The sequence below is a fragment of the Aulonocara stuartgranti genome (genome assembly GCF_965226115.1).
Source record: "Aulonocara stuartgranti genome assembly, chromosome: 6".
Taxonomy (NCBI): Eukaryota; Metazoa; Chordata; class Actinopteri; order Cichliformes; family Cichlidae; genus Aulonocara; species Aulonocara stuartgranti.
The window spans coordinates 38,378,724-38,401,382 of record NC_138944.1 but is presented as its reverse complement, the minus strand read 5'-3'; the positions used below and the strand labels follow the sequence as shown (position 1 = coordinate 38,401,382).

Genomic DNA, 22,659 nt, shown 5'->3' with positions numbered 1-22,659 from the left:
CGGGACCTTTTACCCGAAGAAACGCTAACTATACCTGTTTTGATTTTACAGTGAGCAGCAAGGGAAGTCAGAAGTATGACGTAGGAGAGATCCCAGCGGACTGGTGTACGGTGGTGTATCCAGCCCAAGGGAATGCCTCCAGGGGTAAACATGACATAAATTGGCCCGTGGGCAAGAGCGGGTTTGTACTATTATGCTGGGTAAAAAGGGGGTAAGGGTCTCAGGAAACAGGGCAAGGCAGCTCACAGCCCAGTGTAGATGCAAGGTGCTGTTCTGGACGTACACTTACTTGTTTGACTTATTTGTGGGGTTTTTAACATATATGGATGCAATAGGGGTGCCTAGGGGAGTAGCAGCATCAGAAGTATGGTGACCTTCTTTCGAAGGTCAAAAGGGGGAATTGTTGAAAATATATCATGAAGCAGTATTTCAGCAAAGGCCATATTAACCCAGCCGCTAATAAAATGTGCTAGATCATAGGGTATTACCAGAAGTGCTTTGATTGTAATTGCATACGTGCTTGCACAGCGACAGTCAGAACAGGATGGACTCAGGATGTGTCATTTACTATTATAAGACTCATAACGAGAACAACAGGAAACAGGTGGGGGTGAAAGGCAGTTAAGATAGATTTCTGAGTAATTGTAGAAGATCACCAAAAAAGGAATCGTGTCTAGCTGTCACTAACTGTAACTGATGCATGTTATGTTATCTGCTTATGCACGAAGGGGCGTGAACCCTGACATATAAAACTGTGTATCAAAGTGCTTCCTCTTTGAGAACTACACGGAAGGTGGTATTGTGTACATCTCCCTTGCATGCAAGCTAAATAAATAATTGTGGATTGACTAGACCTGCTCTGAGTATTGGTTGTTTGTTCTCAACCCAACATCAAAGAATTCGGGACAACTTCATGACCCAATAGCCTATTTTGAATGGAGGGGAGAGTAGGGAACTGTCTGTTGGTCTGGGTTCTTGTTACAAAAGATAAGAATATAGTGTGAACAGGAACAAAACAATAAATCTGGGCGATGAAGCTGGAATCCACCCCATCCTCTCCATTTTATCTATAAAATGGGGGATTGGATGGTATTAAATGGTTATTTGAGTCTCATCCAAGAATCTCATGTAATGAATTTGTTGAAAAATACGTTGTAACTCACTAAATTACTAAAGTTATTACACAGTGTTAGAGATGAAACCCCAACAATCAGCTAATCTTATATGAGGGAATTTTCTGAACTGGTGCTACATAAAGCTTAATTTTCCAGATTTTTCAGACTGCCTCCTCTAACTTAAATGATCGGAGTGTTTGGTCAGTTACTCAGATCTTTAATGAATGTTATTAATTACTATTAATACCAATTTAATCTAATTAAAAGTAAAGAAAATTTCAAGTTTAAAGTGTCATTCACACTGCAGGACGTGCAGCTGCAGTTGGTTGATGTCCACAAATTTCCAGGCATTTGGTTAAATGTGCTCATGCAATTCTAAGAGAGAGGCTCAGCAGAGATAAAATCTAGTACTTAACAATTTCTATTCCATGTCTTAAGTAATATTTATAAACTTTGCTTTGAACATGGTTTTCACACACCATTTTTGTTTTGCACTACCACCAATATTTAATTTGTCTCATGCTCAAGTTAAATAAAACATTCTGCTGTTTATTGTGCCTGTGTAAAGTCTTACCCCATATACCAGCTCTCCAACCATACCATTCCAGATTTTGGTTTCAGCATCTCTTGCTCCATATTTGCCATCTCCCACAATCCTCAGCTGGTAGCGTATCCCACAGTGCTTTGCAATCTCCGCAGCCAGGTCGACACAGTAACCTTGCATCAGTACAAACAGCCAAACAACAAAGTCGCTTATATGAGATACAAGAGTAGTGTGTAATTGAATATCACATATCTTAATATCAAATTTACTCTAAATTAACGGCACCTTATGTGTCTTGAAAAAGTTTTAAAAGTAAGGAAAAACATATGCTATTGTGGTATCATTGAGCTATCTTCATGGCACATACTTCAAACAACAAATTATTTTCATTAATACTTCAAGTAGAGGAATGAATAATGAAAGGTTTTATATGCAGAATGCTATACACACTGGTTGCCACTCACATGGTGCTACTTTAAATGGTGGCAGTAGCATTTGTATGTAATCTATAAATCCAATCCAACTTTATTTATATAGCATTTTAATATATATAAACAAAAAAAAAAACCACCCAGCACGCCCCTGCGGGCAGTTTATCCTTCAAGCTCGGGTCCTCTACCAGAGGCCTGGGAGCTTGAGGGTCCTACGCAGTATCTTAGCTGTTCCCAGGACTGCGCTCTTCTGGACAGAGATCTCCGATGTTATTCCCGGGATCTGCTGGAGCCACTCGCCTAGCTTGGGAGTCACCGCACCTAGTGCTCCGATTACCACGGGGACCACCATTACCTTCACCCTCCACATCCTCTCGAGCTCTTCTCTGAGCCCTTGGTATTTCTCCAGCTTCTCGTGTTCCTTCTTCCTGATATTGCTGTCATTCGGAACCGCTACATCAATCACTACGACCGTCTTCTTCTGTTTGTCTACCACCACTATGTCCGGTTGGTTAGCCACCACCATTTTGTCCGTCTGTATCTGGAAGTCCCACAGGATCTTAGCTCGGTCATTCTCCACCACCCTTGGGGGCATCTCCCATTATGACCTCGGGACTTCCAGGTTATACTCGGCACAGATGTTCCTGTACACTATGCCGGCCACTTGGTTATGGCGTTCCATGTATGCCTTGCCTGCTAGCATCTTGCACCCTGCTGTTATGTGCTGGATTGTCTCTGGGGCATCTTTACACAGCCTGCACCTGGGGTCTTGCCTGGTGTGATAGACCCCAGCCTCTATGGATCTTGTACTCAGAGCTTGTTCTTGTGCTGCCATGATTAGTGCCTCTGTGCTGTCTTTCAGTCCAGCTTTGTCCAGCCACTGGTAGGATTTCTGGATATCAGCCACCTCCTCTATCTGCCGGTGGTACATACCGTGCAGGGGCCTGTCCTTCCATGATGGTTCCTCGTCTCCCTCCTCTTTCTTGGGTTTCTGCTGCCTGAGGTATTCACTGAGCACTCGGTCAGTTGGGGCCATCTTCCCAATGTATTCTTGGATGTTCGTTGTCTCATCCTGGACTGTGGTGCTGACACTCACCAGTCCCTGGCCCCCTTCCTTCCGCTTAGCATACAGCCTCAGGGTGCTGGACTTGGGGTGAAACCCTCCATGCATGGTAAGGAGCTTTCTTGTCTTTATGTCAGTGGCTTCTATCTCCTCCTTTGGCCAGCCTATTACCCCAGCAGGGTACCTGATCACGGGCAGGGCGTACGTGTTGATGGCCCGGATCTTGTTCTTACCATTCAGCTGACTCCTCAGGACTTGCCTGACCCTCTGCAGGTACTTGGTGGTTGCAGCCTTTCTAGCGGCCTCTTCATGGTTCCCATTTGCCTGCGGGATCCCCAGGTACTTGTAACTGTCCTCTATGTCTGCAATGTTGCCTTCTGGTAGTTCAATCCCCTCAGTTCTGACTACCTTCCCTCTCTTTGTTACCATCCGACTACACTTCTCCAGTCCGAACGACATTCCAATGTCATTGCTGTATAGCCTGGTAGTGTGGATCAGTGAATCGATGTCTCGTTCACTCTTGGCATACAGCTTGATGTCATCCATGTACAGGAGGTGGCTGACAACTGATCCGTTCCGTAGTCGGTATCCGTAGCCAGTCTTGTTAATGATCTCACTGAGGGGGTTCAGGCCTATGCAGAACAGCAGTGGGGACAGAGCATCTCCTTGGTAGATCCCGCACTTGATGGTGACTTATGCTATGGGCTTGGAGTTGGCCTCTAGTGTTGTACGCCACATCCCCATTGAGTTCCTGATGAAGGCTCTTAGGGTCCCATTGATCTTGTACAATTCTAGGCATCCAGTATCCAGCTGTGGGGCATCGAGTCATAGGCCTTCTTGTAATCAATCCAGGCAGTGCACAGGTTGGTCAGTCTGGTCTTGCAGTCTCGGCTGACTGTTCTGTCTACCAGTAGCTGGTGTTTTGCGCCTCTGGTATTCTTGCCAATTCCTTTCTGTGTCCCACTCATGTATTGACCCATGTGCCTGTTCATCTTAGCCGATATGATGCCTGACAGGAGCTTCCATGTAGTACTGAGGCAGGTTATTGGTCGGTAGTTGGAGGGGACCGGTCCCTTCTTGGGGTCCTTGGGGATCAGGACCGTCCCACCTTCGGTTAGCCATTCCGGGTGTCTCTCGTTAACTAGCAGCTGGTTCTTTTGTGCTGCCAGACGCTCGTGGAGTGCAGTCAGCTTCTTTAGCCAGTAGGCGTGAACCATGTCGGGCCCTGGTGCTGTCCAACTCTTCATACTGGAGACCCTTTCTTGGATATCTGCCACTGTGATGGTTACTGGACCCTGTTCAGGGAGGTCGCTGTGGTCTGCCCTCAGATCCACTAGCCACTGAGCATTGCCGTTATGGGTTGCATCCTTCTCCCATATGCTCTTCCAGTATTGCTCCATCTCCAGCCTTGGTGGTGCTGTTCTCTTATTATTGTTCCCTTGCCACTGAGAGTACACCTTTGCTGGTTCTGTGGAGAACAGCTGGTTTATTCTCCTGCCTTCTGTCTCTCTGGTGTACCTCCTCAAGCGGCTGGCCAAGGCTGTGAGTCTTTGCTTGGCAGTTTCCAAGGCCTCAGGTATGGACAGCTTGCTGTATTTCTTATGCACCTTCTTTGTCGCACCTTTCTGCAACTCCGTTAGTTGGCTAACCTCCCTCCGTGCTACTTTGATCTTGCCCTCTAGCCTCCTTCTCCATGGAGGGTACTGCCCCTTGTGGCTGTTCAACTTGTAGCCAAGCATCTCACTGATCACTGCTGCCGTATTGTAGATCAGCTTGGGGTAATGTGCTCACGTTTGCGTGTCCTTGTCAGCAGGTGAGCAGCAGTATTCTGGACCATTTGCAAGCGTGATTGTGAAGCCTGATCAATACCAATATAAAGCGCATTACAATAATCAAGGCGAGTGGGCACAAATGCGTGTAAAACTCTCTCGAAGTCATAAAAAGAAATAAAAGGTTTGACTTTAGAAAGCTGCCTCAACTGAAAAGACCTATTTCTCACCACTGTATTTATTTGTTTGTCCATTTTAAGAGCTGTGTCAATTGTTACTCCAAGGTTGGAAACAATTGGTTTCACACAGGAAGTGAGAGGACCCAAGTCAGATGGAGGCACACCAGGGCCACTCGGCCCAAATATAATGACCTCTGTCTTCTTTTCATTAAAATTAAAAAAATTCAGAGCCAGCCATGCTCTGATATCTTTAAGACATTCTAAAATAGGCCTGAGGGGGTTAGGGTCATTGTGTTTCAGGGGTAAATAAATTTGACAGTCGTCTGCATAAAAATGATATGGAATTTTATGTTTTTTAATAATATGGCCAAGGGGAAGTAAATACATGCTAAAAAGAAGGGGCCCAAGGATGGATCCTTGGGGTACACCACATGGGAGGGGGGCGGAAGATGAATAAAATTTACCAAGTGAGACAGAGAAACTTCTGTCAGACAGGTATGACTTGAACCACTCCAAGGCAGTGCCTCTAATTCCAACATGATGTTCTAGGTGAGAAATCAAAATGTTTTTGTAAACTGTTGCCACTCCTCAACCTCGGCCGTAGTCCTCGGTGAGTTAAAATAGGAACAGTCTGGCGGTAATAGTTCCGAGAAAGCGCTTAACTCACCGTCACTTAGCCAGGTTTCTGTCACACAGAGGAAATCCAGATTATGAGAAGTGAAGAAATCCTTCAATATGAACGTTTTATTTGCTAACAACTTAGCGTTACCCAGAGCAATCCGGGTAGGGTCCATCATTGCGGTGACAGCCATCCAAGAAACCTGTTTCACTGGATTCTGCGGATTTACTCCACCGCAGCGAAGACGAGGTAAGAGAAGGCGGGGACGCAGGATCTCCTCAGCCGAGCCGACAACAGGTACCAGCTAGGTGGCAATAGGTTCCAGGAAGCAACGGGGGATGAAACGCCAGTGCAAAGGTCGGATTTCCGCCAGAGTGCATTGGGAAACTGTTCTGTCTCTGCCAGATGAAAAACCTAAATATGATTTCAATTTCACTAACAGCCCGCTGCGTTTTCTCCGACGTTTAAAGCGCTTCTTATGAGATGGGGCAGGGGTGTAGCCTAGGTGAGCCGGTACTCCAGAGAGTAGCGGAGGTGGGAAAAAGTCCTGTCCATCAGCGCTAGTCCTTACCAGTTTCTCTGTGGCAAGTCGAATATTTAAGAGAGTTTCACGATTGTAGATCAGTAGAGAGTCAGCGTTGTTCAATAAAAGTGACAAAAACAATATAAACACGCAGAGCAAAAGTGGATCCGACAGCCATGGACGGCGAGCCATGCACTCCGGCGCCATCTTGGATGTAGGACTTGGCTCTACTTTACTTTACGTCTTAATGCATGCGCCATCATCCAGGCAAGGAAATCCCAAAGGTTGATTCTGTCCATGTGGACGTAGTGTTGTCATTTAGATAAATGCTTCATCACTCATCCAAGTGACACTTTCTCCCACTGAAAACACTACGTCCACATGGACAGAATCAACCTTTTGGGATTCTGTACTGAACGTCCAGTTTCAGTCAGTCTCAATACAGAATACTGATATGACAATTTTGGTCTAGATTTTTTGGTTTAAATAACAAATAAAACGTTTTACTGTACTGTAAATAACTTTTCAAACATTTTTTATGAGTATCATATAGACATATAGTACCTGATGTAACGTACCTTCATAACGGTCATTGTCTTGAAACAATTCAGCATTCTTCTTTAGCATCACATACGGTGCTTCCTATATACACAAACACATTGAAATGTTAACAATACAGTAGACTGGAGTATGAATGTGTGTGAGTATAGATAGAAAGCACTTAAAGGCATAAAATAGGTGCTTGTGTAAATGAGTGAATGAGTGCTCAGAGTAGTATCTTGCCCAAGGATGTTTGGCATGCAGCAGCCAGGAATCAACCAACAGTCTTCCAATTAGTAGATGAAAAGAACACTAAATAATACAGAATACTGAAATAAAATGCAAGATTATTAAAAATGCTAACTAGAATCCCCTAAACATCTCCAAAACTCAAAACCCTGGATCTAAACCCATGGCACTGTTTGTAACACAGTGGACCATCTCTTAAATTAGATCTCACTTTGTTGTTGTGAGATCATGCAAAATCTTGATGCTGTGTAAAAAATGTACAGACCAATCTCAAAGTAACATTTTACAGCAAAACTCTTAGAGAAGATTGTCTTCAGCTTCTTAAAAACAACATCCTTGAAAGAAATTCAGTCAGCATCACAATACTATGACTGTGTATTAGGTTACAAATTACATCTTAAAAACTGCTTGTATGGTGAATGTTCTAGTCTTGCACTACCTCACATAAGTTCAGCATTTCATACAACAGGACATCAAATTCTGGCTGCAGCACTGGGACGGTGTCTGGGACATCTCTGTGGTGGTTTAGACAAACTGTAAGTTTTTTGTTTCCATTGGTGACCGCAGGTCTGTGTAGTCTGGACTGAACTGTGGAGTCCCCCAGGGGACCTATCCTTTTTTTGATTATTTATGGTACCATTTGGTCACAATATACAGAGATACAACATTTCATTCGACTGTATCAAGAAGACTGAGATCCCTCAGCTCAGCTCCAACCAGAAATTAAGTAAATTAATTTAGTAACTCCAGCCTTTGTGGGTGTTATAATGTAACACAGAGCGACAGAGTTTTATGTATGCACTTTCAATGGGCAGTTATTCCTGCTGCAATCAAATCAGAAACCTGATCAAAACATAATCAAGAATTAACAAGCTGAATAATTTAATTTAAGGTGAATAAGAACATAATCATTACAATGAAATAATTCTAATGTTAAGAATTTGTTTTCTGTGCAGATGTGACCTTGAGCTCTGTGTGTGTGTGTGTAAGGAGTTAGACTAAACAATTGTCTGGGTGTGAGTAGAGTAGGCAGAAAGACAGAGAAATAGAAAGGTTTTTTTTTTTTAATCATGAACAACCAGAAAAAGTCGTTTTAAATGTAATGTGACTGCAGATCTTAACAGGTGTTAAAAAGAGAAGACAAGAAAAACAGATTTTTGGACAAAAAGAAGTAATCAGAAATGAAAAATACATAGAATGATAGAGGGAAACCACATATTTCTTTTTAACATGATAAGAAATCATGTTGGTATTATGCAAACTGAAGTATAGTGTTGAATAAACATGACAATTGTAATAAAATAACTTTTGCTATAGAGAATGAGGGGAGGGGAGGGGAGAAAGAGAAGAGGGAGAACCTCCCTCTTTTGTGAGGTTGTTATAGAATATTCTCCCTTTAAAAATTAAAAGATCTGTCACGGACCCGGCTCCGGGGACTCAGGGTCCGTGAGCAGTGTGGACTATTATTTCTATTATTTGATGTGTGTGTCTTCTGCACGATGCTGTCATGTCTATGTTCCACATGTTGTATGTGTAGGCAGGGTGTGTGTGTATATGTGTGTTTCTGCGGGTGTAGCCATAGCTGGACTGGCCATCGGGCATACCGGGCATTTCTGGTGGGCTGATGGTGATTTTTCGTTTTTATGGGCCGATGGTTTTTGTTTTGTTTTTTTCGTTTTTTCCCCGTAACGGTATAAACACTGAAAGGTGGTGGATTGGCCAGATGCTGGGAGATGTGTAAAAATAACTCAGTTGTTTGGTGGTGGTTATTGCGGAGCTTCCACAGATTCAGTAACATTAGCAAGTGGTGGAGGCCAGCAGATGCAACACGCTGGCAGGTGGATGACGGAAAGGCAGGAGGAGCAGAGACCCGAGGCGGTGAATTGAACTTCAGGTAAGAAGTTATGAGCTGCAGTCTATCTGGGTCAGATATAAACCAAGTTTAGGTGGAGTTTATTTTCATTATGCTGACTTTTTACAGTCAGTTACAATAACTCGTACTGCGTACTAGCTAGCATGACGGAATTTCTATACAGCTGGGCGGGTGCTATGATGTTAATGATGTTGAACTTGTTTCATCTTATTTTATTTATAACTTCTTACCTGAAGTTCAGTTCACCTGACACTCTCGGACCAGCGGCCGCTTTGGGTCTCTCCTCTTGCCTCCCTTTTCCTTCATCCACCTGCTGGCTTCCACCACTTGCTAATGTTATTGAATCTGTGGAAGCTCCGCGATAGCCACCACACAAAGTAACGAATAACGAGCCTATCTAAATTCCAGTAACGAGTAACGCGTTCCCGGTTTTGGCATAATAACTAGTTACCGAGCTCGTTACCACAATAATAACGTAGTTACTGTAAGACGCAACACCTGCACAAACAAACACATGGACATGCAAGTTCGTAACAAACGCGTTACTTAATAACGCGTTAGTCCCAACACTGCTGAATGCTTTCGGCAGATTTCCATGTGTACATCTGTAATGTCTGTATCATACAAGGCTTGAATAATCTGGTCCCATTTTATCTTAAAGACCTCATAGTACCATACTATTCCAATACAGCACTTCACTCTCAGACTGCTGATGTACTTGTGGTTCCTAGCGTATTTAAAAGTAGAATGCAAGGCAGAGCCTACAGCGTTCATGCCCCTCTTCTGTGGAACAAGATCCCAGTTTGGAATCAGGAGACAGACAGCCTCTTCAAAATTTCATGCTATTTTTTCACATTTTGGATCATCTTTACTACTGCACTATTAGAGAATAGAAGACAGAAAACGTTTGACATTGACTGACATGGTCAATTGTAACTTTATTCATGGGTTACCAGTATCGTTGTAACGATGACAGTCTTATTTTCCATTCCCATTGTGTCATTTGGGTAAAGGTCTGACTTTGTCAGAACCATCTTATCCACCTCATTCCAATACCCAATCTGTGAACAGACACAAGTAAGGTTATGCAAATATCTTGCACATACAAGCTAGAAAATGTGTTCTAATGATACATATTATGGCAACCTGATGTTTTAGTTACCTTAATAGGTCCATTGTTCCTAAGCTCCATGATTGTCACCGAATAGTTGATCCTTTTCCCGTACTGGTCAAACTGTATATTCCCTGTTAAACCATCTACATGCACCTGCATACACATTATTTGAATTATTAATGGCACAGCTTAAGAATGAAATTCAGTCAATTAAATTACAAAAATTAAAATGAAAATAGGCACTTTCTGGATCTCATGCACACCCACACCTCATGCACACCTGGTGGCTATAGTAGGATAAGTTAACAAAGGGAAACCCTACTTTTGGTCATCTTCACTGGTACCTTCACCACACACTACTTCCACTCAAACAAATGACTGATTGTGTTGCTAGAACAATTTTCAAATGATTATATTTTCAATTATATTTTCAAACATTAAATTTTAATAGCTTTTGACAAGTAACCAAATAAAAGACAGCAAGATTTTTCAACAACATCTCTGATCTAAACTCTTACACCTAGCTTTTATGATTTCTTCTTTGTGCATTCAAACTAAAGACATTCAAATCCTTTTTACCTGTTTGAGGGCACGCTCAATTTCCACCCCTTGCGCCCAGGGCACTGCTGGATTAGCTAGACAGTCCCCACTGTTGCCACGACGACTTATATCTATTCTTTGCTTGTGCAGGAATCGGAATGCCTCAGTCATCACATGGACTGCATCATAGGTGAGGGCTGAAGTATACTGAAGGACAAAAATAATGGCAAAAAATATAGTTTGGGGACATTTTACTTCATTTAACAGTTGCAATAAAGGCAATGCTGCAAGGGACCAACTGGCCAGGTGTCCAACCAGGGAGCTGTCTCTTAAGGAATTCTAACCTATGTCAAAATGTCTGATGTTGACTGTGAATCTCATAGAATTAACACGAAATTTCAGGTGATTGGATCAGTTTGAAAGGCAAAAGGCACCTGCAGGTGACGACGTATCGTCGACATTGTTGTGTTTGTTGGGGAGAAAACTTAGAAACATACAGTACAGCACTTCAGAGTCACACTGACAGCGATTGAAGATTTATGGAAATTTGACAAGCTGAACGCATTCTGTACTGTCAGGAGACACGGCGCAAGATTGACTGATATTAAAAAAAAGCATGCAAAATTGCAAACACAAAAAAAAAAATATGCGAAACAGCGAGACTGCAAATGGTGAACCACGATATAGCAAGGGACCACTCATCAAGCATCAGCCAGATCTTTCTAACATAGGTTAGAATTCAAGGGATGAAACTATGACAAGGTTTCATCCCTTGTCATAGTACAGACTACATATGGCATGAACTAACGAGCCTCCAAGCTGACATTTTTTATGTTGAATGTGGTGCAGTATTTTATTTGCCAGCTAAAAAGAAGGCAAAGAAGCTCTCAAACCCATTGATCATTTTCATATATGCCTCAGTCTAGCCTGAAATCTTCTAGAATTCCCTAGAAGTGCTACAGGTGTGACTTTTAATTTTAATGCACACCTAAGTCATGTACAACTCACTTTGATTAACTCAAGCTGTATGTATTATACTTGTTTATGTATTATACTAAAGATTACTTGATATTAGAATACATTTTTGCTGGCCTGATTCTTAGACCATCTCCCGGCAATCTTAATCCATTTCTTATAGCATATAACTTTTGCTGAAATAACTAAAACTCCACTAAATTAAACAAAAAAAAGATTGTTGGATGTCCAAATCTTACTCTAATCCTTATATCAGCTCCAGGATACTCCTTTTCTTCCAAAGCCTCCCATCGCTGATCAAACTTTGCCACCACAGGATCATCAAAATCTACAATCTGAAAGCCAGACACATTTGCACCTCCATACTGGATTTTAGAGAGGTCACCATCCACAAAACCCTGGAACAAGATCAACAAAATATACAATTACTGAAATTTACAAAAAGTTTATTTAATACTAATATGCAAACACTATTTTCTTCTCTGCTAAGATCTCATGCAGAGCAAATGATGTGCCTCCAGCAATTTTTCAGAGATTTACTTAGAGCAAAGGTGTTAAACATAAGGCCAGAATCAGCAACATCTAAAAATACTGTTGAATGACACTGAGAATAGTCACAAAAGCAATCTAGTCCGCATGCCAATAGAGAAACGAGATATGGAATGAGTTATGACTAGTATACTCAGCAACTACTGCTCTATTATATAAATTGCAGTGGTGCAAGCAAAAGGTAGTCTTCTCACAGCATGTCTAAATGTGACTACCTGCTTTAGGATCCCAGTTACTAAGTGTAAACCTGTTATTAGATCCTAATCTAAACTGAGTTATGTAAACCGTCGTTATTGTTAAACAGTCATACATAAATGGCCTGCAGTACATACATAAATATACTTGGTCAGCCTCATTTAAAGACTGGAAAATGACTCACCAAGTTTGCGATGATATAGTGATATCCTTTCACATGCCTGCCTATAGTGATCACCTGGTGAATAAGAGGAAGAGGTTATGTCAGCAATAAACAACAATTTTAAATGGTTAACAGGTTAATTATCCTAACCCAGAAAGAAAAACTAGATGCTTCAATTCACTGGAAAAAAAAATCATAATTTTTGGAGATACATGGTATGTAATTTTATTTATATAACACTTTTCTACTCTTACTAACCAGTCATAGAACATCACATTTTCAAATTCAAATTCAAATTCAAATTCAAATTTTATTTGTCACGTACACAGTCATACACAGTACGATATGTAGTGAAATGCTTGGACAACTGCTCGTGACCTAAAGAAAACAAAAAAGGAAAGGCTATGAATAAGATAGGAAATAAATATGAAAAATTAAAAAGGGTAAATTTAACTAGGAAGGAATAAAATATAAATTAAGGTTAAAAATGAAATAACTGTACAACACAAATTAGAATGAAGGGTAAATTTAACTGGGAAGAATAAGATAAAATATATAAATTAAAGTTGAAAATAAAATAACTGTACAACAAAATACACAATACACAATATAGAACTATATAAGAATGTATGAAGAAATCTAAATATAAATAAATATATACACAATAACAGCAGCTGTACAAGTATTAACTAGAAATGAAGAATATAGTGACCAGTGTTGTGCAAAAACAAAGTCCAGAATGTCCAGTGTGTGTGTAAGAACCATATGTGTGGGTCAGTACTGTGTGGTGGTGTGATTGAGAGACCGTATCGCCTGCGGGAAGAAGCTCCTCCTCAGTCTCTCTGTGTTGGTCTTCAGGGAGCGGAATCGCTTTCCTGACCTCAACAGAGAGAACAGTCTGTTGTTGGGATGGCTGAGGTCCTTCACGATCTTCCTGGCCTTGGTCCGGCACCGCCTGCTGTAGATTGAGTGCAGGTCAGGGAGCTCGGAGCGGATGGTGCGCTCAGCTGACCGCACAACCCTCTGTAGAGCTCGTCTGTCCTGCATGGTGCTGTTCCCGAACCAGGTTAAGATGTTTCCCGCCAGGATGCTCTCTATGGTGCACGAGTAAAAGTTCCTGAGCACCTTGGAGGGCAGTTGGAAGTCTCTCAAGCGTCTGAGGTGGTGGAGACGCTGACAGGCCTTTTTCACCACGGTGTTGATGTGACAGGACCATGACAGGTCCTGCGTGATGTGAACTCCGAGGTATTTGAAGCTGTCCACTCTCTCCACTGGGCACTCGTTGATGACGGGGGTCTGGTAGTTCCTCTCCTGCTTAGTGCTGAAGTCCACTATCAGCTCCTTTGTCTTACTGACGTTTAGAAGGAGGTTGTTCCTCTGGCACCAGTTCTCCAGATTCCTAATCTCCTTCAGGTAGGCCGTCTCGTTGTTATCAGAGATCAGGCCCACCACGACGGTGTCGTCAGCAAACTTGATGATGGTGGTGGAGCTGGTAGTGGCCACACAGTCATATGTGTACAAAGAGTACAGCAGGGGGCTCAGAACACACCCCTGGGGGGCTCCAGTGCTGAGAGTGGTGGAGGCTGAGACATGTCCGCCCATCCTTACTGCCTGTTGGAGATCCACTGACACATAGATGAGCTGAGTCCCAGATGCTCCAGCTTGGTGGTGAGTGTGGAGGGAATTATGATATTAAATGCAGAGCTGTAGTCTATGAAGAGCATTTTAACATAATTCCCCCTTCTAGTGTCCAAGTGAGTGAGTGATGTGTGGAGGAGATGAGAGATGGCATCGTCTGTGGAACGATTTGGACGGTAAGCGAACTGTAGTGGGTCCAGTGTGTCTGGTAGTGAAGAAATGATGAAGTCTCTGACCAGGTGTTCAAAGCACTTCATCACTACTGAGGTGAGGGCTACAGGGTGATAGTCATTGAGAGAAGCAGGGTGGGGTTTCTTCGGGACGGGAACAATGATGGACTCTTTGAAGCATGTGGGGATCACCGAGTGAGATAAAGAGATGTTGAATATCTCAGTGAACACAGGAGCTAGCTGGTATGCGCAGTCTCTTAGGATACGACCTGGGATGCCGTCTGGTCCTGCTGCTTTCCTGGTGTTCACTCTCTTGAAGGCTCTCCTTACTTCATGCTCGGAGATGACGAGCACGTTTCCGGTGCTGGCAGTATCTTCCTGTCTGCAGCCGTTAGCGCCGCTAACACTGGCATTGTTGGAGACCTTAGCTGCAGCCTCGAAGTGAGCATAGAAAGTGTTCAGCTCGTCTGCCAGAGTCACGGCCGCGTTCGTCATACCGGTTGTTGGTGCTTTATAGTCTGTTATTGTCCTTAGTCCCCGCCACAGGCTCCTAGAGTCACTCTGTTGGAGTTGTGACTCTAGTTTCCTCCCGTAGCGCTGCTTCGCCTCTTTCACCGCCCTCCGCACGTTATATGACGCGGCTTTGTATGGGTCCATGTCCCCCGTCATGAGTCCCGTGTTGTAGGCAGTGGTGCGGGATCTCAGAGCGTCGCGGATGGTTTTATCCACCCACGGCTTCTGGTTGGGAAACGTTGTGATAGTCTTTGTCTCCACGGTATCATCCGCTAGTTTCCCGATGAATCCCACAACCGCTTCCGTAAACACGTTGACGTCATCGTCGGAGCTGTTTCTGAACATGCCCCAGTCTGCGTCATCGAGTGCGTCCTGTAACGCGGCCACCGATTGATCCGTCCAGCGCGCGACCTTCCTCTGAACCTGTGCTTTCAAGGAGCACTTTATTGTATTGTCACCTTTCTCCCTTACTATATGTCAATAGACCTCTCTGCATGGAATCATACTTGTTATTAATCTCTGGCTCTCTTCCACAGCATGTCTTTTGTCCTGTCTTCCTTCTCTCACCTAATCGGTCAGGACAGATGTCCACCCCTCCCTGAGTCTGCTTCTGCTGGAGGTTTCTTCCTGTTAAAAAGGAGTTTTTCTTTCCCACTGTTGCCAAAGTGCTTACTTGTAGAGGGTCATATGATTGGGTTCTTCTCTGTATGTATTATTGTAGGATCTACCTTACAATCCAAAGAGTTTAATTTTGGTCTCTTTCTGACCAGACTGTACTCTCAGTATTTCACAGGCTTGCCTAAATGTTGTTCAGAACCTTTAAGCATGCTTCAACATGTTTTTTCTTCAGCAATGAATACTTGAATGGTGAGCGTGCATACTGGCCATGTTGGTTGAGTGCACTACTTATTGTTTTCTTTTAAATAGTACCTGCTGATTTCAAGTCTTTCTGTAGCTCTCTTCAACTGGTCCTGCCTCTTAGACAACTCTCCAAAAGTGCTCACTGGGACCTTAAGTTGTTTAGAAATTTTTCTGTAACCAATGCCATTAGCTGGTGATTTCAGCCGGTGTCACGACTTTCTATCTGTGTCATTTCTTATTATTACACATAATTTATGGACATATATGATCTGATTTCTTTGCATGTATGGATTAGAGTGTTACAGACATCTGGTCATGTCATGTCATGTCAATAGCACGTTTAGAAATATATCTATTTAAAAAATTGGTTTTGTCTTCATTACATTTTACATTACATTTTACCAGGTGAATATTTCCCCAAAATGCAAAAAGAAAATATTTTTAACATGAAATTCTTAGCCACAAACATGTATGTGTTTTAAACCTAACCTGAATTATAAGACAGCTCTGGGGCAGTAGGTCGGGAAGGTATTGAAGATGAAACAAATGCTCATATTTAACAATTTTTTTCTCAGTTATTATGCAAGTAAATGTGGATACTCCAAAATTTGTTTCTTTTCAGATTAAACTGCTGATAATTTTATTTTTCTGGTACAAAGTTGAATGAAAATAGAATTTTCATAATTTTCGTAATCTCCATGTTTTATTTTGTATTATTGTGAGATATAACTATCAACAATTCAGAAATTGCCACAAGTTGCATTTTGCAATGAGAAGTTTTTTTTTTAAATTTATGTGTGTTCAAATAATGGATTTTAAAGGAATACTTAATTTTTTTAAATATTTTAATTACCCAATGCTTAAACTGTCTTTAGTGTAGCTGCCAAATTACATTTCATGTTCAAGCATTGCTGCAGATTTAAAATTGGAGATGGTTCAGCAGATTTAAAAAAAAAAAAAATTTAAAAAAGAGAGGAAGGCACTCACATCACTTAGTGATGACAACAACATTATCATCCTTCCGGCAGACAAGGGTAGGTGCAGAGTATTGCTAAACCAGAAAGACTATTATGAGAAGATCTTGTCACTACTCAGTGATGAAAATACTTATGAGCCCCTGAAACAAGATCCAGGGAGTGGCTGCAGGAATAGGGTAATAGACTGTCTGAAGCAGTTAGAACAAGACAAGGCTATCGACTACACCAAGTCTGTATGGTTTACCGAAAATACATAAACAGGGTGCACCTTTAAGACCGACTGTCTGCATGATCAACTCTGTCACCTATAACATCTTTAAGTTTCTGGCTTCGATCCTCAACCCACTGGTGGGCAGCGCTGAACTCCACATCCAGAGCACCCTGGATTTTGTTGAGAAGGTGAGAGATGTAATTATGGAGGCAGATGAAACCATGGTCTTGTACAACGTTACATCGCTCTTCACTTGCATCCCAGTCACGGAAGCGTTGGAGATAGTCCGTAAGAGATTACAGGATGACACCAACCTCAGCAACAGGACCACTCTCAGCATCGACCAAGTGTGTTTGCATTTGCAACCGTGTCTTCATTCCACCTACTTCACATACAAGGGTCAGTACTACAGGCAGAAACATGTGTGTGCCATGGGTTCCCCAGTTTCACCCATCGTGGCCAATTTGTACATGGAAGAAGTGGAAAAGAGGGCTTTGCTATCCTACCCTGGAACACCACCAAGCCATTGGTTCAGATATGTGGATGACACCTGGGTGAAGATCAAATCTCAGGACGTACTACTTTTCACGGATCACATTAACTCGGTGGACCGACACATCAAATTCACCAGGGAGGATATGAAAAGTGGCAGGTTAGCCTTATTAGACTGTGAGATTTCCATCTGTAATGGGGGACATCTAAAAGCTGACGTGTACCGTAAACCTACACATACGGATCAGTATCTAAGGTTTGACTCTCATCATCCACTGGAGCACAAACTGGGTGTCATCAGGACACTACAACGAAGAGCAAACACCATCTCCACTGACACAGCGGCCAGGGAGGCAGAAGAACATCACATCAAGAAGGCCCTGAGTAAATGTGGTTATCCCAGCTGGACTTTTGTCAAAGCTGGGAAGGCACCTAAAGAAAGCTCCGCCAATCCAGGAGAGAAGGACAACCGCTGCCCAAGCGAAAACCTGTAGTGATCCCATATGTGTCAGGAGTATCGGAACAGTTGAGACGCATTTTTTCTAAACACCGTGTCTCTGTGGGTTTCAAACACCTCAAAAAATGCTGCGCCAAAAATTGGTCCACCCCAAGGATCAGGTCCCCCGACACAAACAGAGTAACATAGTGTACGCTGTTAAGTGCCAGGAGGATTGCCAGGATTTATACATCGGGGAAACCAAACAACCTCTGGCGAAGCGGATGGCACAACACAGAAGAGCTACCTCGTCAGGCCAGGACTCTGCAGTCTATTTACACCTACAGGCCAGTGGACACTCTTTCAATGATGAGGATGTAACATCCTGAACAGGGAGGAATGCTGGTTTGAGCGCGGAGTCAAGGAGGACATTTACGTGAAAAGGGAAAGACCATCTCTGAATCGAGGAGGGGACCTAAGGGTACATCTTTCGCCATCTTACAATGCTGTGATTGCAGCCATTACCCAACTCTCTGTGAATGGTACTCATGGCCATTGATCAGTGGGCTTTGATCAGTGGGTTTTGGTCAGTGGTTGTTGATCAATGGTCATGAGAATTTGCATAATTATGATTAAGGAACTGACCTCCCAGCCCATTGTTCCTTCAGTGGGCTGGTTTCAGTCATTATGCAAATGTACTGTTTATAAGATTGGGGAAACCTGCAGTCAGCTGAGACTGAAGAAGTCACTTGGATGAGTGACGAAACATTTCTCCCACAAAACGCTACGTCCAGATGAACAGAATCAACTTTTGGAATAAACAAAAAACATTTATCTGAAGTCTCACTTTGCTTCTGGTGATTCGACACATAATTTTTCATCACTGATCAAATAGAGTTGGTAAGATATACCACCACTGTTTCTGTCTAGTTGATAGTAGACTTTTCTCTCCACCTATCTGGGACTGTAAGAGGAACATGTTGCAAAAATAGTTGTGTTATATTGTTGAATGATCACTGTCTATTAACATTACAGATTACAACACTTTGCAGAACTAATAATACTTGCTGCCTAGCTCCCACATTAAGATTATTATTTTATTATTGGAAATAGCCGCTACTTTAATGCTAACTTAACAGACGGGTAATGTGGCTCTTGAATAACTGCTACAAGTTTAACAGTTGTGTGCAGTAGCCAAGTTAATGTTTATGATAACTGTTTAATACATTTTTTTTAGAAACACGAGCTTTAGTGACCTTTCAAAAGTCTTCATGACCCTAATAAACTTTTCTGGTTTGTAAAAAGTTTTCAGACTCAGATAGCACGTCTGGTATCAATACTACTGCTAATGTGTATCCAATAGCTATTTTGATTCATATCAGAGTATTGATTTCTATTGTAACCCTACTCCACAGAGTAACAGTGCTAACAACTGTACCACCATGCTATCCGTATAGCAGCTTCTATTTAGCTACTTTTCTTTGTCATTTTTTTTTGTCTTCTGTGACAGAGATGCAACATATAGGGTTCATACAAATATTTAAAATCAGTCAAAACAAGTCCCCTCCCCCAGAATTAACTGACTGTTTTTTATGCATTTGTCATATTTTCAAAATGTTTAACAGCTTGTGCTTTGCAGATTTAACTTGCAGCATTTGCAGATGTCATGAGCAACATGCCCAGTTCTGATAATTGTGACATTATCAAAATAGGGTTTTCCAAATTATTATCATGAGCTGGTACCGTAAAGCAGTTAGCAGATAGGGGTCTAATTTTAGTTTTGATCACAGTTTTGATCCAGCCAATCAAACCAAGCTGAAAAAGAAAATCCAACTGTTTTCTAGATTATCGTCATTACAGTGTAAGTTAACACTAATAATTATGTAGCAGCCATCTGCATGTGAACAGTGAAAGTTCTACGCGATATCATTTTGCTAACCATGTAGAAAAGACAAATACTGGATACTAAGCACACATCATTTCCATTGTTTGCCATCTGATGATGGAAACAGGCCAACAGTACTTACCGAAGAGGAAATTAACTCTGCCAGAATAGAATTTGAAAGATTTCAAAACACGTATAGTAGTTTCATTTAATTGTTATTTAAGAAAATTTAAATGACACAGACACCATCATGACTAGTTCATGTCTGGTCTGGTATCACACCTAAAAAACATCCAGGATAACCACAATACTGTTGGTTTCACTGAACAAAAGTCTCCAATAGTATGTTTTGCATAGTTTCATTACCTCTTTTACACAGACACACACATATAGAAATATTATCAGTTGACTCTGAGTTGGTTGGATGAGAGACATTCACTGTTTTTTAAGGAATGCCCAGTAAAGAATGGATCTATAGAATCAGCTTCATTTTTGATGGAGAGAAAATATTGCTCATACTGGTAGCAGCAGTAACAAGATAAAAATCAACCTGCTCCATGATGTCTTTCACTTTATCTTGTTCGCAGTCCAGTATGATGCGTCGTTCCTTACGGATCTCCAGGTCCTAAAAAAATAAGACAACAAGCATCCAACATTATTACACAGTCTTTAAAGATTTGTGTGCTCACAGTACAAGATCAAATTGCATCTTCCTGAGGTGCAGTGCTGCCACATACTGCTTGACACCATAGGTTAGACAAAGATATTTATTATAACTAGCTACAAAACCCTGAAAAGCTTTCTGGAAAATACAAACTAAAAGCTTAAGCTTATTTTAGTATTTAAAACAAGCATATGTAAAAACAATAGATAACATCAAAGCAAAGTATACTCTACAATGCTGTACAGCTGCTACACTGTACAGCTGACAAAGCCCTTTTCCCAAGACATCACAGACCAAGTTTTGGTCAGGACCCATAGGCTTCAAATTGTAAGGCACTAGCTACTGTGTCAGTATGTGGTGGGAGTGGGAATGTGCTGAGCTAACTTTAGAATAAGTGCATAAAAGCATGTTTTTATTTTTTGAGGTTTTTTTTATGTCCTTTCAATCAGCGATCAGAATTATTGTCTAAACACCAAGAAAAGTGCCCAACAGATTTGTTTTCCCAAGTAGACCATTATAGCTATTGCTATACGGTCCACTTAATTGTCATATTTGTTTTTATTATTATTATTATTATTATTATTATTATTATTATTATTATTATTATTATTATACGTTTTTATTTAATTTTCATTTTGAGTTATTACAATCAGAATGGACAGGACCGGGGACAGGAAAGAGAAAGAAAGAGAGGTTGGGAAGAGAGTTAAATGAAGGAGAGGGGAAGAAAAATAGAGGAAAAGAGGGATAGTGAGAGAAAAGACACTGAAAATCTGCTTGATCACCTGCTGAGAGAAAAAAAAGACAACCAAAAAGAAGATAACACAGTAGGGAAACCACAGGTAAATAATAAATATTGAATGTTACTGAGCAGCATACAGTACTAATAATGCATGAAATGTTTAGAGGCATCAGCCAACCAAAATAGTGTGTGTCTGTGAGTACCTGTTTGTACACCTGTGTGCACACCTGTGTGTGTGAGCGCGCTTATGTTCATAGGATTTCTCCATGTAAGCATCTAATAGTGGGTATTGGAAGCCATAGCTCTGCCCCCCAGGGCATGATGCAGGACAAAAAAACATCCATCCATCTGCTTCTGCTTTTTTCAGGTCGTGGGTGGGGGCTGGAGCCCATCACAGCTGTCTTAGGGTGAGAGGCAGGGTACACCCTGGACAGGTCACCAGTCTGTCGCAGGGCTAACACACAGAGACAGACAACCATTCACACTCACATTAACTCCCCTTTGGGCAATTTAGAGTTTCCAATCAACCTATCCTCACTAACTGCATGTATCTGGACTGTGGGAGGAAGCCGGAATACCCGGAGAGAACCTACGCAGACACGGGGAGAACATTCAAACTCCACACAGAAAAACCCCAGCCTAATGGTGGAATTGAACTCAGGAGCTTCTTGCTGTGAGGCAACAGTGCTGTTTGGCTTCTCTGAGTGTTTAGTCCATTTTAAATTCTGTTACCTTCTGTTAACCTACTTTCATGTGTTCCCTGGACTCCTAGACTCTGTTACCTTTCCTTCATGGAATTCCTTTTGGACTGCTTCCGCTACTATTTATTGTACATAATAAAGATGTTTTTTTTTCTGGAAAAATCATCATTCCAGAAGAGGGTTGTATATCGTTAGCTTCATAGCATAATTGCCTAAGTCAATGACTTAGGCACTTATGCTATGAAGCTAACGATATGATGAATGGAGGGTCCTTCACCAAGGGGAAGAGGTGGCTGTAGCTCAGAAGGATGCCCAGGCCATCAACTAATAAGAAGGTTGGTGTTCTGATCCCTGGCTACTCCAGTCTGCGTGCCAAATATCCTTGGGTGACATACTAACTACAAGTTGCTTTCTGATGCATTCACTGGAGTGTGAATGTTAGTAGTTAGGAAATAAAATGCTCAGATGCTCAGCACTATATGAGGACATTTTGCTTTTTAGATATTGATAAAATGTTTTCATATAGCTGGATTAATGTGACTATTTTATTTTCATGTCAAATAGTTGGACTGAGTGCTGGTGAAAAAAAGACTTGTTTTGTAAAAACACTTTTTTGAGAATTGTGAACATGGTTTAAATAAAATAACTGAAAAAACCATATGGAGTTATTTCAACATTTATCCACTGAACTGTGAACAAAAAATAAAAAGACTGAATTCTTGGAACAATTCTCCAACTCATTTGAAGAGAGAAAAAAAAGGAAAGAGAAGCTTGTTTGTTATAATCTAGCCAAAATAACTTAAATATTTCGGACTGTGTCATTTGCTAAATTACTATGGCATAGTCAGGATTTTCACATCAGGCCAACTGCAGTGCATGTACTTGCCAAAGAATAAATAACATAACAGAAGACACTGTTGAAAATGCT

At 41.6% G+C, this 22,659-nt stretch overlaps 1 protein-coding gene across 3 annotated transcripts in view; it reads right to left on the bottom strand.

The window, feature by feature from the left end:
• LOC309708433 (glutamate receptor 2-like) overlaps positions 1-22,659 on the bottom strand; it is a 109,932-nt gene that overhangs the window by 70,055 nt on the left and 17,218 nt on the right. For all 3 annotated transcript variants that reach the window (XM_082536486.1, XM_082536485.1, XM_082536487.1), the window contains exons 5-12: positions 20,175-20,249; positions 12,463-12,516; positions 11,774-11,932; positions 10,599-10,766; positions 10,068-10,172; positions 9,859-9,966; positions 6,822-6,885; positions 1,690-1,832 (exon numbers count right to left, since the gene is read on the bottom strand). In XM_082536486.1, coding sequence (XP_082392612.1) covers positions 1,690-1,832; positions 6,822-6,885; positions 9,859-9,966; positions 10,068-10,172; positions 10,599-10,766; positions 11,774-11,932; positions 12,463-12,516; positions 20,175-20,249 — 876 coding nt within the window. The remainder of the gene's footprint in view (positions 1-1,689; positions 1,833-6,821; positions 6,886-9,858; positions 9,967-10,067; positions 10,173-10,598; positions 10,767-11,773; positions 11,933-12,462; positions 12,517-20,174; positions 20,250-22,659) is intronic.